The sequence below is a fragment of the Syngnathus typhle genome, linkage group LG21 (genome assembly GCF_033458585.1).
Source record: "Syngnathus typhle isolate RoL2023-S1 ecotype Sweden linkage group LG21, RoL_Styp_1.0, whole genome shotgun sequence".
NCBI classification, from domain to species: Eukaryota; Metazoa; Chordata; class Actinopteri; order Syngnathiformes; family Syngnathidae; genus Syngnathus; species Syngnathus typhle.
Window position 1 is genome coordinate 4,702,350 of NC_083758.1, and position 15,063 is coordinate 4,717,412.

Here is a 15,063-nt window from a genome sequence, read left to right on the forward strand (position 1 = left end):
GGGATATAGTGGTACAGATATACAGCACATGACTTAACCACGTGTAGGTAGTACTAGTATCTGTAAACAACAGCAAAGATTCCCTGTAAACGTGTTGGAAGAAAGAGGAAAAAAGTCAATAAAATATCAAATGAGTCGGCTTCCGATGTTTGGAATTGTTCAATTTGAGTCCGTGAGCAAGGCTGAAGTCCATTTAAGTGTCCTTTGGTAGTTTGAATGGAAGCCAGCTGGCTCATGCAGGATACATTAAATTACAATGTGCCATTTTTTTTTTTTTTTTTAGCATGACAAAAATCGTGGAAAGCCATCTGAAATATACAGTTAGAAACACTTTGGTGTGATATGATATGCGACTAATGGGAAGCCGTTGTAGAGCGAATATGTTACGCAAGAGTCATAAAGCTTTATTCGCCTTTTCCACAGTTTGAAATGAATCTCATGAGTCAGGTCTTGTGACCTACTTAGGGGGGATACATTAGGTGATAAACAGGAAGCCTGCGGTTCACGACATCAAGCTAGACGACAATTGTCAGTCACACATTTGCCAACGTGATATCAAATAGCTGAAGGGGTCTGGCAGCACTGGTTCCTATGGCAACAGCTATCTGCCTCCATCTGTGAGCTCTCATAGACAACCCCGCCTTCCATGATTTTTTTTTTTTTTAACTCAAACATGTTTCACGGCCAGTCCAGGATCAACCCAAACCAACTCACCGCCGCCCCCTAATGAGTTTAAGCACTATCGGGGGGGAAATGATAGCAGGACCTTGCACATAAACTAAGGCACAAGTCAGTTTAAGCGCTGACCAGCCTACTTGGGGAGCAAATCAATTGTGCAGAATGCAAAAGCTAAGAGGCACTAAATGCGGACTTCTGCGCATATATGTACTGTAGATCACAAACTATAATACCTCAATCCGAAGTCAAGGTACCATTGTGTGAATACTCTCTCTATATTTTGACCTCATGAAGGAAAGGCCGTGCAATGGAGCGAGACTAAAAAAATAGTGTTTGTGCCATTCAATAAAGTGACTCAAGCCTAATAATGCACAAGCAAAAAAAAAAAAGATTGTCTACAACAATGCAACATGAATTTTGCGCATGTTAGCCTAGCTTAGCAAAGTAAAAACAGCGTGAATTGGCTGATTAGTCCCACACTGATTTAACCACTTTGTTACCAATACATTCTGGACTAATCTTCAAACTTCAACCCACCATATTTTTGGAAAAGTGCAGGCACTTGCATGGAGATCAGCCTTAACCATTTTCGGCCTCGACTGTTTTCCGAGCAGGTTGGGGAGGAACAAAAAATCGATTTGAACCCACCTAAAATCCCAACCCACGAAATTGCCACAACCCGAACATTCTGTTTTTCACATTCTAAATCCTTTGTTATTTGTTGCCCAGTTCTGATAACTCGTGTCGTTGAATAGACTCGACTTGTGACATCCAGCTACTGCTAGCTAAACTGTCTTTCGCTACATGTACATCAAACTAGCTAACATCGACGGTTACAATGGTTGACGTGAAATGGCTAAAAGTGGCGGACTGTATAGCGAACTAACTAGAACACATTTTTGATGACTTTTCATTGAGCAAATTCTGTCCGACATCATAGAAGACACCAAATGTGCATGGGACGGGGTGAACGGACTTCAAATTGCACTTTACAACCCACAAAGACATGTTGTAATAATACAATTCTTACACGGAACATTAACAAAAAAAAGAAAGTCCGACCTTATTTAAGATACAGACATACTTGCCATTGAGGATATCCAGTTACATTATAAAGTCATACAATTAAATATTGTGTTATTTTCCATTAATTCTGACCACAAAAGAAAAAGTGATTGAGCTGGTTGTGAACTCATTCTAAACGTTGGTCCGGTACTACGAAAAAAGTAATAAAGCACTGTTGTTAGCTAAAGGCCATGAGGGTCTTGTTTGGTGATAAAGCACATGTGTGTGTGTGTGTGTGTCACTGTAGAAATTACAAAGGCTTGTGTACATCTTGTTTTGAAAGTAACAAAAGTAGCCCAGGATCTATTTTAAATATTGATTGTTGTTATCCTCATGTGCTATGTACCCCCCCTCACTTTTTATTATAGTGGCAGCATTTTTTTTTCTTTTTTTGTGATAGTTTTCTTTTCAGTCAGTTAAATTGATCGTTAAAATGTGGAATAATGTGAAAATATATTTGAAAAGTCCATTTCGTGGTCCATTCATTAACCGAATTGTGACCTATTTAATCCTTTATCGAATAAATACTCTATGATTGATTTCATAAATGAATGGCCAATTTAAATACATGTCCATAAATGTCTGGACTAATTTGGCTTCGTAGTTATTACATTTGGGTAGTTGGTACATCCAGGTGACTAGGACTGTGCGACTGCCAGCGTGTTGACGTACCCGTGCGGACACATGTCATTCTCGGACACGCCGTGCGAGAAGTGGGCCTGGTGGTGGCTCCCCCCGGACAGCCTCCGGCGGATGCCGCGCACGGCCACGCACTGCTCGGCCAGCTCGAGCACCTTGCACGCCAGGAAAAAGACGTTCTTAAACATAAATATCGATACGGGGCCCCCGTAGACGTACACCTGGAAGCAGCGGACCACAAGCAGCGGCGCGTTGACCAGCAGGCCCGCCGAGAAGAAGCGAGCCCACAACCACCGGAACCGGAGCTCCGACGCGGTCAGCTCGCACAACCATAAGACGGGAGCGGACAGCGCCACAAAGTATGCCGAAATGACTGTATACTTGAGGTACGGTGCGGGGATCTCGCTCCGGAGCAGCGCCTCCACCAGGGAGAAGCTGTCGATGAGATCCAAGCAGGTGGAGGTGAAGCAGCTCTGGGAGTGGTGCCGGGTGGCCCCGTTAAGATCCTCGATGATGGCGTTGATGAGGCAGAAGAGCAGCGGTGCTGAGAGCAGGGTGACAATCTTGAATCCCGTGAGCCCGCACGGCACCTTAGTGGCGACTAGATCGAGGATGGAGGTCTCCAGGATCAGCGTCACCTTGGGGGTACATGCAATGACGTGCACGAGCCACGCTAAGTAGGCGTAGGTGAACTCGCCCAGGTTGCAGCCGCCGTGCGCGGAGCCCTTCTGGTGGAAGCCGCAGGCTCGCTCCCGCTTGCCGCGCGCGTTCTTCACAAAGAAAATCGCCCAGCCGGAGACCACCACCAGATCCGTGGCAATCCACGAGCACCAGTACAGATCGGTGAATGCGATGAGGTAGAAGTCCAGCACCCCACCCTGCAGGATGAGGAGCAGGAAGCATAGGATTTTGTAGAGGAGGCTCCGCGTAGAACGGGAGGCCAGCAGAGGAGCGCCGGAGTGAGCGAAGTCCGCCGATGTCATGATGCGGCCGCCGGACACCAGCGGCCGGATGCTGCCACCGCTCTCCTCCGGATGGATGCAGCCGCCGCCGCTGCTGCTGCCGCCGCCGGTCGTGCGCGTGTCCCGCCTCCTGCTCAGCAGCCGGCCGGCTTCCGGGGAGGACGAAGAGGAGACGGGGGAATCTGAGCCCAAAGTCGCGACGGATTGGAGGAATGCCTTGGAATTGTCTTTTGGAATTTCTGCGATCATTGTATTACAGAGGTCGCATCAGCTTCCCCCCGTTTTTTTCCTCCTTGATGTTTTTTTTTTTGTTTTGTTTTTTTTAAGGTGGAAGCAAGAGTTGCTTAGAAAGAAAGGCATGGATTTTGTGGAATGGACTACAGCTAACAATATACAGTTTTTATGGGGTTGCATTATTTAAATCATGATTTGTAATATCTTAAAAGTATATCGAGATGAAAAATTAAATCTGAGAATATCTGAAAAGGAATACCCCAAAAAATTACATTTGTTAATATATGTTAAAAATACCTTTGGAAATAATAGACAACTGTTAATATATATGTCAGCAATGTAAAAATACAAAATTTGAAAATTAAAAATGAATTCAATTAGAAACCATATCAATAGGCACATTTTAAAATAGAAAAAAATATTCCATGTAAAAGATTATGGTTGTGCTGAAAATCCCAAAACTGTTCAATATACAATACTATAACTTGAAATCATTTTTTACAGTATACAACTTACTCAGAGTGACTACCAGCCAATTGCAATGCACATATTAGCAACCATCCACATTCTATCCGAACAAAAACGAGACTCCCACAGCACGTATTGATAAACTTTTAATTTCAAGTTAAGATGGATGGCCGTGGAACATAGAAAACACACATTTCAGTATAAACATCTGCATTCCAACAGAGTTGGACAGGTTGAAACCAGTTTTCGTGGGGGGGGGGGGAGCGGAGAAACATTTCACGAGTACAGTTCAAACGTGTAGAATAAAAATACGGCCAATAAAGCCGACATGTGGCCCCTATTCCCATCCCTCCCCCCCGATGTACTTTGTAGCCTGGATTTTTTCCCCCAAACATTTAAAGTCAGTAGATAGTAGAATATTGCACTTCATGAAATGAAAGGGTCTGGTAGGGTTGGGGGATTTGAAAGTTCATATCGCTTGTGAGCTGCTCAGTGATTTAAGGTGCAAATGAATCGGGAAGGGCTTTTAAGCATTGTGATCGGACACGCCTATTGATCGTTGATGGAACAAAACAAAGTCATGGTGGGCCAGTAAAATACTGAATGCACCAGCAACGTGGCTATGATTAATAGTTAGCACAATATTTAAGCTATTAACAGCTTCAATAAAGGTGAAAGGGGTCAAATCTAACATAGCCGTCGCAATCGGAATACAAGTCCATCTAGTGGCAGACTATGTACAAACACGGGTAGGCGATCATGTGAAACCAGTGGCCACAAATGAAACTTGAGCTTCCGATAATTTTAGTTAGTTCATTTTTGCTTAGATAACGAGGGGGGGCAAGTCTCAGGGACTTGGATTTTCTTTTTTTTTTTTTTTTTTAATAGCACAAATGCACTTTTTTTTCTTTTTAAGTTCATTTATTAATGGCCTGCTTAAAGGCACTGCCACAATACAAGAGGTTTGGGAGAAAGGGGGCGGAGCTACAGTCCATCACTCGCACGAGACAGTTCATTCTAGGGTTAAATATATATATTTGTGTGTGTTTGTGTATATATATATATATTTGGGAGTGGGCGATATGCGAGTATGTAAGGGAAGGCGGGAAATCGGGGTGTGCAGCTATAGGTAAATTTCGTAAAAATCATCCAATTCCTCGTGAAACAAGTCCCACTCGTCCTCCGAGTCGGTCACTTCGTCGTCGGTGCCGGCGGCGAGCAACATGAGGAGCATCTCGCTCAGCTCGAACGTGACCATCTCCTCGTCGTCGTTGTCGAACAAGTCGCTACTTTCTCGCTCGTCCAGGATGTCCCAGAGGCGCGTGTGTCGTGACGTCTGACGAGACAAAGGCGGCTCAGTTATGTAATATACCACATACAATATTTCTTGCGCTTGCCATTTTTAATTGGACTCTTGACAAAACAAAAGATTCATATTTCAATATACCGCGCCTATGGTAATTTGCTTTTATGCCGGTAGCGTCGCAAACCCAGAATCCTTTATATTTTATCACGTCTGGGTCCCAATTAGGGAGTTCTCCACTGGGATTTCTTTTTTTCTTGTAAACCTGACCAGCAGATGGTGCTACAGGCTAGGTGAATTATTACCACCCATGTCCTCTACCGCTTATCCCTTTCCGCAGTACCGTTTTTGACCAATATGATAAGACGTTGTACCCGGTTTCTGCTGTTGGACCCGGTCTGCCGCCGCGGAGGCTGAGCCTCCTCCAGACGCCCGTCAGGAAAAGCGTGTTTGTAGAAGCAGTTGGAGCCGAAAGGACACGTTCCGCGGCCCTCGTCAAAGTATCGACACGGTTTACCCCTGGGGAGCACAATGAAGAGACGGAAGGATTCATATTTAAATCGCTTAAAGGCGGGGGGGGGGATACTATGGGTTATTTTTTTTTTAGTTGGTGGTATACAAATACAGGATTCCCAAAAGGGATCTTCCGCTTTGGCAGTGAGAATTAAATAAAAAATGCGATCCAGCCCTCGGAGTCGCCTTGACGGTGAGGAGCGGACGACGGAGCCCTCGGTCCCACGCCCAGTTCTCGTTCCGATTTGGTTTCATATGCAGCCACGCTTGTCAGAGTTTTTTTGATCTCCTATAAAGAGCGTAGCTATCCACGTACCCCATGCCTTCCTTGTACGTTTGGATGAGTTTCTTCTTTTCCTCCTTATCCTCTACCCAGAATTCGCTTGGGATGACAAAGTTGGATGTGATTCGACATTCTGGGCAAGATCTGTAGAGGAAAGGAAATTAGGGACACTAGAAACACAACATAGAATATTTCAACCATTGAGGTGAAATTATCGTGTCAAACCGATTATCAAATTCGTCGCCTCTCATTTTAACATGTAATGCACTATAATCGATAATCACTTCTAATAGAAACGACAGAAATTGTTTCGAATCCATGGAATCTTTTTTTCCATCTAATTTAAAATGTATTATTCTTTCACATCTCCGTCCACAAAGCTGAAATGCAACAGCTTGTCCTTCGCTGCCTGAGCATGACTCACTTGATGATTCTGCTCTCGAACTGCCGGGCGCTTCGCCACCTACGGATGCACTTTAGACAGTAGCAGTGGCTGCAGTTGGAGAGAATGCCGAAGCGGCGCTCGCTCGGGTTGGTTTTCTCAAACACCACCTCCATGCACACGCCGCACATCATGTCCTTGCTGCGTTGGATGGCGAACGAGATCTCCATGTCTTTCTCGTGGGCCTCGATGCACGCCTTCGAGAAGAGGACAAAATAAATAAAAAAATGACGCACTGTCGGCCAGGCCCTGAATTTCCCGCTTAATTATTTGCTACCTTGATGTGGTCCGAGCGCTGGTTGTTGTCGGTGGGGTGGAGCACCTGCAGGCCGCACATGTCGCAAACGTCGCCGTGGAGGTAGACGCAGTTGAGGCCGTAACGGCACTCGCCGACGGCGGCGTACGGGCACAGCTGCTTCCTCAGCTCTTTGTTGTCGCCCGCCGCGTCGCTGTCGAACTCCTCGATGAGGGGGACAGAGCTCTGCGTGTTGGCCGACTCGGCTGGAAGGGATAACGTCCACGTAAAATTTTCATGTATATATGTATATATATTTTTTTTTACATAGCCGGTAACTACTATTCACCGACACCCACGTCACTCACCGGACTTTTTAACTCATTCACTGCCATTGACAACTATAGATTAATTTGAACAGAGCTGGAACGTGAACATTTTGTTGCTCAATGATGCAAAATCAATTTGTATTCAATTACCTAATTGAATCAATTTTTTTAATAGCTGCCCTTGTTGAAATCGATTCCGTCACTACAATACTTGGGGACAGATTTAAACTCTGGTAAGACAGCACTATCCAGCCGGCTGGTCTCCAACATTTCATTGGTTGGCCCGACATACCATCTGTTGTTTTAAACGAGATAAACGCCGTTCCCCACATGACGAGAATAGCAACGGCATCTTATCAGCCAAGCCGTTCTCCTTGAATCTAAAGTCAAAGGAGGTCAAGGTCACACAATGAATCAATCGCTCACCACGTCCACAATATGGCTGCCCTGGTACAAACTCGGCCGCGTTGACCCAATCTTGTGCCCCTAGGCCGGGTGTCGGCCCACTGAGCTCCAAATCGGGCGGGCTTGCTCGGGAGGTGGAAGGCAACGGCTCAGGCGTCGACAGCTCGTCTTGTGATGGACTGAGATGTTCAAACCTGGTCAAGCAGATTAATATTAGACACTGGAGGGCTTTTTCATACATTGGAATTAAACCATGCAGAGTGATTCTACAGAAACCCCCACCTCCCCGAACGGACAGGCTTTTAACATACTAAGCTTGGTAAACAGATGGACACGGAAAAAAAAAAAAAGTTTGTAATCGCATTCAGCTTCCAAAAATTGTCCAAGCCTGATATTAAATTGTAGCAACTTTCCATCTCTAATTGCAACATTAAAAAGTAGCAAAGAAAAAATAATTTTCCCATCAATATTCATGCACAGGGTTAAGTTTTAGGAAATTAAAAAAAAAAATGTTCCCAGACTCATTTCATGCGTGTCTGGCTCCGCAAATCTGTCCTTGTAGATAAAGCTTGAACAAAACACCTCTTTAGTTTCAGCAGATGTGGATAACCTTGATAGATAAAACGGACATTGCCCATCACTGTTTTCCAAAACAAAGAAGCAATCGTTAACATGATTGTTGCTTTTTTTTTTTTTTTTTTTAAGCCTTGTGGCAGGCAGAGTACTCCACAAAAGCTTCTCTATGGTTTAATGTTGATACAATTGGGGGATGGGTTAGGGATTAGGGGGTGAACATGGCAAAGAATCCCAAACTGCAGATACCCGTTACGCCGCACAAATATAATAACTTGCGGCAAAGCAATACAAATATTTATTTTGAAAAAAATGGACAGCAGTGTTGCCCGACAGGTCGTTTGAGTTTACCGTCAAGCCTCAACGTGAAAGGGCTCCTTTTCCAGAAGCAGGTTTGTGCTGCTAATATTTACAAAACAATGTGCTATTACTCCAGAAAAAAAAAAAAAACCAGACTCGTCCTTGAACAATAATTGACTGTGCGTTCGGGGCAACTTGTAAGAACAGGTAAGCGGACAGCCTGCATTTTTTTACTTCCGTCATTGCATAACACACATTTTCATAAATAGAAACACTTGGCTGTGGACGGCTGCAACGATTTTCTGTTCCGTCGCATTTTTAATACACAAGAAGCTCCGACACTGACACCCCGTGTCAATGTCAACATGACTTAACATGCCATAGCAGCCAACACATTGGGCAATTTGGAAAAAAAAAAAAGGGCCCCTGGTCCACTCAGTGTTAACCAGTCTGTTCCCAGAAAGCCACTCCAGTGTGATATGAGGACGCGACGGTGGGGGCTTGGGAAGGAGGAGGAGGAGGGGGGGGTGTCTGCATAAATAAGGAGGCCGCTGCAGATGAGTGAACCTGGGGAACCCAGCAACAGCAGAAAGAGAGCGTTATGCAATTGCTATGCAGGATGCAGTGCACTCTGTCTGCCCCCCTTCAAAAAATGGGGTTGGGGGGGGGGGGGGTTATTGAGTCTATCACAATGGGGAAACAAGCCATAAGCAACCCCCATGTTGGCCGCCTTTTCTTAACCAATGGAATCCCCCAACATAGCAAGGATGGAGGAATGTGATTTAAATGAATCAGAATCTCGACTAGAAGGGGGGGGGGGGGTTGCCAGAAGCTGCCTCTGTAACTATGGGGATGCTCCCCCTTGGAGCCAGACACTGTCTGGGGCACACTCAAAAGCGAGAGCGTAATCCGCCTCTCAAAAGCAGACAGCCCACATTTCAAGTTCCACGCGTGTTATCGAGCGGCGATACGTACGATCTTTTTCAAACAAAAAAGGGAAAGTGTTGGATTTAACACCAAGCCAAACAGTTTGACACTTGAGGCTACTCTCCAATTTGAACTTCAAAGCATATTATTATATCATATGAAGGAAGACAGCTGCAGTGCCGTGGACTGGACATGCTGAAGGTGTCAAGTGTCCTTGAAACTCCTCGCCAGCACCGTCCGTCACTTTCGGATCGACTGACGGCAGAACCCGACTCACCCCGGGGCTCTGATGTTTTTGCAAGAAGATCCATTATATAACAGCCAAAGCACTCACCTGCACCGGTCCCCAAATGCACAGTTTCCCTTCTGGTAGAACTTGCAAAGCATGGCGCCGGCCGGCTTGCTGTTGGTCAGATCGTGCGAATATCGGCAGTTGTCGCCTTCTTTGCATAAGCCGTGCAAAAAATACCTGCAAATAGAAAGTGCCATTAATAGTTCATCACTAGTTCGTTGCATTAGAAAGCTTGGCCGCTCTGCCACTATGCATTGACTCCAATCCAACCATTATTCAAGGTGGCAAACCACCACTTGCTTTTTATCGGCGTTGATTAATCAAAAATGATCGCACTTACAAATCGGTAGTTCTTTACATATGCATCAGTTCGACTCAAAACAAGGCCGTTATCCGTGACGCCACCGCGTCTCGGGGCTTTGTGTCGTCACAGCCGTGTCTTTAAAACGACGTCGTCGCCAGGAGGACCAAGACAAATCGAACAAAAACAGCCGTTGTCAAGCTCAGTGAACGCGTAAGCAAGGCAACAACAGCAGCGCGCTCGCGTCGTTAAACCGCCTTTGACAACCGGTCGGCACTCGGCGGAATGCTCCGATTTTCAGGCGGAAAGTCCCGCAATGGCTCCCTCGTCGATATTCAAAGAGGAGTACTTCAGATCTTACCTGCAGGTTACGTGTTTGGTCCAACCTCCTGGGATCGCTGGGGCCGCTGTGGACGATGCAGCTGCTTCCGCCATTGCTGTTTATGTTTAAGCTGCCGGATGTTCCGGACAGCGCCGCTTCTCGTTCGGCCTTTTTCGGCAATCTTCGGCTCGCGTCGGAGTTTGCCGAAAGTCGAAAGTCTCGCGTCGCGTGTCGGACAGTTTGAGTCATTGCAGCAAGGAAAGAAATGAAAAGAAATATTCTAAAATTATACTTTGATGTCATCGTAATGCACAACAGAAATTTTCATAAGGAAAACAACACAACAGCGATTTTTTTTTTGTCTTGTTTATAGTTGATTGAGGAATGACAAGTTTGCTCAAATTAAATCATTTCAAACAAATTAAGCATACGTGTTGATATTTGACATTTGACACATTGATTCGGTTTTAAAATGTCTTCTGACTTCCTGCTGATACATGAACAGCTTTGTTGTCAAATAATACAAATTACTTCAACAACAATAGAAACAGTTAGGGAGGACATAGTTGGTCTGCAATGAACAAAAAAAAAAATCCTCTTTTTTATGCTTCAGTGAACTGCCTCATAAACAAATCAAATTTCACTTCTCTTTATAACAGCTAACTGTCTTTCAAAGTTGAGATTTCTGGAAATATAACTATGTGACCTTACTTCCACTTTCATCTTGGTTCCGTTTTAAGTCAACAGTGACCAAATTGAACCGTCGCAAATATGACATTGTGGTCGTATAAGTTTGAGAAAATTTTCAGTATGTCAAATACTGACAATAAAAAAAGTTTTAGTACACAATATCAGAGTGCCCATAACTTTGCTGTTCCTTAGTTACGTTTGTTTTTTTTGTGTGCATGTGGTTTTTGTTTAGCTTCTCTTCCTCAGCGTGACCAAAACATTGCCGAAATGAAACCACATCAAAACTTTGATATTATGACATGACAAAAACATCTTAGCCATGTCAGTTTGTGCAAGCAAAACTGTTAACAGTGCTGTTAGCACCGATGCTAAAGCTAAAGAGGGGTACCCACATATGGATTTTAAACCTCTTTACTAAATGTGACGAGGGCAAATGCTACGCTAACCTACGCTAGGCTGACTGTCCCTACGTTATCCATAATTACAAAACCCTTCATTAGCGCTGTTGCGAGTGAAACAAAAAAGCAGAAATAAAAAAAATGCCATTATACTAAACGAAAGAGGAAGAAAGAATGCAGTGAAGTGCCAGCATGAGCAGAGATTGAATCACATCAACTTGACCCGTTGACCGTTACCGTTCTCCCGAAGCTATGTCGTTCCAAGGGTAAGACGATTTCATTCTTTCAGGCATCTTTCCCTGATATTTTGCGGCTGACACAAAAAAATAAAACCCTCGAAAAATGATTTGTGGTTTTTCAGGACTGCGGTTGTGGTGCTGTTGATTACTTCCCTGGTCTGCGTGGCAGCAGGGACAGATGACGACCCGTTCAAAACGTGCGTTACTTCGAGAAAAAGAGTGGCGGATCTCTCCGATAAAAATCTGACATCCTTCCCTCCATTTCTACCCAACACCACGGAATACTTGGACATTTCTCACAACCCTCTCCAAAGTATCACCACCGAGTCTTTCCCTCAACTGCCTCTGCTGTGTTTCCTGAAGGCAACTTTTTGCGGCCTCCGGGATATTTCTCCCGGTGTGTTTCAACGCATTCCTGCGCTTCAAATTCTCAATATATCCTTCAATGAATTCAAAGTCATTCCCGCCATTTCACTACCCCGCCTGACATTTTTGGATTTGACGGATAATCTCTACGAAAGCTACCAACTGCCGGAGTGTTTCCAGAACTTGACAAATCTGCAAGAGCTGTTATTAGGAAGCAAATCTGCTGTGTCCGTGCATTTAAATGACTTCAAACCTGTGACTAACATCTCCTTGGAACATTTGGTTTTGGGTGCGGGAGTACCCTGGCAAATTTACGAATCAGGCGCCCTCGCCATGTTATCTCTGAAGAAATTATCCCTATATGTTAACTTCTGCGAGCACTTCAACATAGTCAACAACCTTCTGGTGGATTTGAATGCATCACGGGTGAGCGCCTTGAGATTCGTCACCGTGTTTTCCGACGACTGCAACGTCACCAGCGACCCCTTCCTGAACCTGCGAGCCATGCCGTACGTACGGAACGTAAGCGTGGAAAACACTTGGATCAACAGCTCGTTTCTGGAGATCTTCTTAAAGACACTTCTGCTGTCTTCTATCGAGAACTTCTCCTTTATCAACTTCACGTACAGTGAAGATAAACCAGATGGGTTCCAGTTTCACTTTCACCCCGTCAATCATACCATTAGTCTCCGTGCTGTTACTTTTGATACGGTGATACATTATCAATACAGATATCCCGTATTTAACATGAGTTTTGAGGATGCGTTAAATTTGCAATACCTCAGGTTTTCCGGGAGCGGTATGAACATTTTACCCTGTAAAATCATCTCCACCCTGCCTACGCTGGAGACCCTGGACTTGTCCGACAACCTCCTGTCAGATTTGGGCTTCTGGTGGCCTTCGTGTTCTTACACTTCGGTCTTCCCAAGCCTCAAGCATCTGTTGATGAGCAAAAACCGGTTTTCCAGTTTGTCGTTTATCTCGACACAGACGCATCAAATGAAACAGCTAGAGTCCCTGGATTTGAGTTTCAACTCCATCGACTTGGACCAAAGTTGCAACTGGCCCGCTCACTTGATTGAAATCAATCTTGGAAATAACAATCTGGGCAATAGTGTTTTTGAGAACTTGTCACCAAATTTTGAGAGGATTTACCTGTCCAAAACGGGAATCACCGCCATCACGCAAGAAGTCCTGTCTCAGTTTCCAAAGCTGACACACCTCCAGCTCAGTTCCAACAGCATTCAAGTCCTCCCGGACGAACTCTACGCCCCGAATCTCATCAGTCTCTACGTGGACCAAAACGCAATCACAACTCTTTCCCAGCAAGTCTTAGAGGGACTTCCCAAACTTCAAATCCTCAAAGCTGGCAACAATCCCTTCATATGCTCCTGTGACCTACACTGGTTCCTCACAGGTTTAAACAAGTCCTTCCTCTTGGACTGGCCTTTGGATTACCTATGCAGCACGCCGGTAAAATCGAAAGGACTTCCTCTTTCCGAATACAAAACCAGCGCGATCGCCTGCGAAACGTGGCTCCAAATGACAGTTGCTTTCTCCGTCTTGTTCTTTGTAGCAACAACTTTGGGCCTGCTTTTCTATAAACTCGATGGGGTTTGGTACACGAAAATGTTATGGGTGTGGATTCGGGTGAAGAGAAGAGGCAAGAAACAATCTCACTTGTTGAAAAAGGTGTCATTCGCTTACCACGCCTTCATCTCCTACAGTCACCGGGATGGCGATTTTGTGAACGGTGACCTGGTACCGTCCTTGGAGAACGCCGGGTTTTCGTTGTGCATTCACGAACGTGATTTCGTACCGGGTGATTGGATCATCGACAACATCATCAACTGCGTCGAGTACAGCTACAAAACACTCTTCGTCCTCTCGAAACATTTCGTCCAGAGCGAATGGTGCAACTACGAGCTCTTCTTTGCCCAACACCGAGCTATCAACATCCAAGAGGATTCTTTGGTTTTTATCTTGTTAGAACCCATTCCCACAGATTGTCTGCCGAAAAAGTTCTTGAGACTGAGAAGTTTGCTCCGGCAGCAGACGTATCTCGAGTGGCCTAAGGATGAGAGGAAGCAGCAAGTGTTTTGGGCGAGTCTTAAATCCATGCTGCAGACGGCAGACAAATCTGTAATTTTGAAACATGTGGCTCAGGATCTCGCTGATACAGCAACATTACTCACTAACGCGTCCTAAGATGGGTTCGTTCAATAAATGACCACCATTGTGTAAAAATCTTAACGTCTGCTCACAATATTTTGACGAGACCTGTTTTTAATTTTACAAAATAAATCCACTTTACAATTGATGATTTGTAAATGATTGTTAACCTTGTCACATGACTGAATCTTTTTTTTATTCCATTAAAATCTTTATTAAATGTTTTCACTGACATGATTTCACTGGACATTTTTACCGATCTAAACAAAGTCTCTCGCTCTCTCTCTCGTCTATTAACCACATGGTGGCAGCAAATATTCACTCTAGCTTTCCTCCAAAAGGTTCATGGCAATTCCGTTGGGTTGTAATTTAGGGAATTATGCCAATAAATACAACAACAAACTATATTTGGAAAAAAAATCGTCCAGAATTCAGCAGAATCACTTTCAACCCAAAAGAATTTCAAAGATCCAACTTAGCTCAGACCATTCTAAGACTTAGCTTGTATACCATCAATATCAATGAGGAGCGGTTCGAATGCAATTTATAGTTCTGCATTTTCTCTCCGACTCAGCAGAACTTGCTGCTAATTTAATCTAACTCAGTCTAGCGGCCACTCCATCTTGATACGAGCCCCCACTCACCCTTCCCATGCAGCCCACCTCCATTTTATCATCCAGAGAACGTGACAATGATCCGCCGGGGGTGACGCGGACAAATGAACAAAAAGATAATATTTTTAGTGATAGGAATCCGATAGATGATGTAATAATCCTAAAATTCTGGTCATGTTTAATTTGCCGCTTCAGAAGCTCGCTTATATTCCAAGCGGCAATCTAGCGAGGCCGGGCTCTCTGATTCCAATCATGACATTTCAAAACAGTCCTCGCAATTTTTCCTTCGCCCTTTTATAGGAAACCGACGACC

General features: G+C 44.6%; 3 protein-coding genes across 5 annotated transcripts; 1 reads left to right on the top strand and 2 right to left on the bottom strand.

Annotated features, from left to right (window-relative positions):
- Positions 1-40: 40 nt before the first annotated feature.
- On the bottom strand, positions 41-3,634 carry tmem121b (transmembrane protein 121B). Its single transcript, XM_061269322.1, has one exon. The coding sequence runs from the start codon at positions 3,591-3,593 to the stop codon at positions 2,382-2,384; it is 1,212 nt and encodes a 403-aa protein (XP_061125306.1). The 5' UTR covers positions 3,594-3,634; the 3' UTR covers positions 41-2,381.
- Positions 3,635-4,179: 545 nt separating this feature from the next.
- Positions 4,180-10,469, bottom strand: mkrn1 (makorin, ring finger protein, 1). 3 transcript variants are annotated; one of them, XM_061269321.1, is made up of 9 exons: positions 10,311-10,456; positions 9,989-10,087; positions 9,691-9,825; positions 7,578-7,750; positions 6,865-7,088; positions 6,570-6,784; positions 6,179-6,289; positions 5,724-5,868; positions 4,180-5,382 (listed from the first exon to the last, which is right to left on the bottom strand). In XM_061269321.1, the coding sequence occupies exons 3-9, from the start codon at positions 9,741-9,743 to the stop codon at positions 5,170-5,172; spliced, it is 1,134 nt and encodes a 377-aa protein (XP_061125305.1). In that variant the 5' UTR covers positions 9,744-9,825; positions 9,989-10,087; positions 10,311-10,456; the 3' UTR covers positions 4,180-5,169. The 3 variants fall into 3 exon arrangements, with proteins under 3 accessions (XP_061125305.1, XP_061125302.1, XP_061125303.1); XM_061269318.1 differs by lacking the exon at positions 9,989-10,087 and having other exon boundaries at positions 10,311-10,469; XM_061269319.1 differs by lacking the exon at positions 10,311-10,456 and having other exon boundaries at positions 9,989-10,304.
- Positions 10,470-11,040: 571 nt separating this feature from the next.
- On the top strand, positions 11,041-14,368 carry LOC133145665 (toll-like receptor 6). The gene is made up of 2 exons (XM_061269316.1): positions 11,041-11,625; positions 11,721-14,368. Exons 1-2 carry the CDS (start codon positions 11,612-11,614, stop codon positions 14,170-14,172), a joined length of 2,466 nt encoding a protein of 821 aa, XP_061125300.1. The 5' UTR covers positions 11,041-11,611; the 3' UTR covers positions 14,173-14,368.
- Positions 14,369-15,063: the final 695 nt, after the last annotated feature.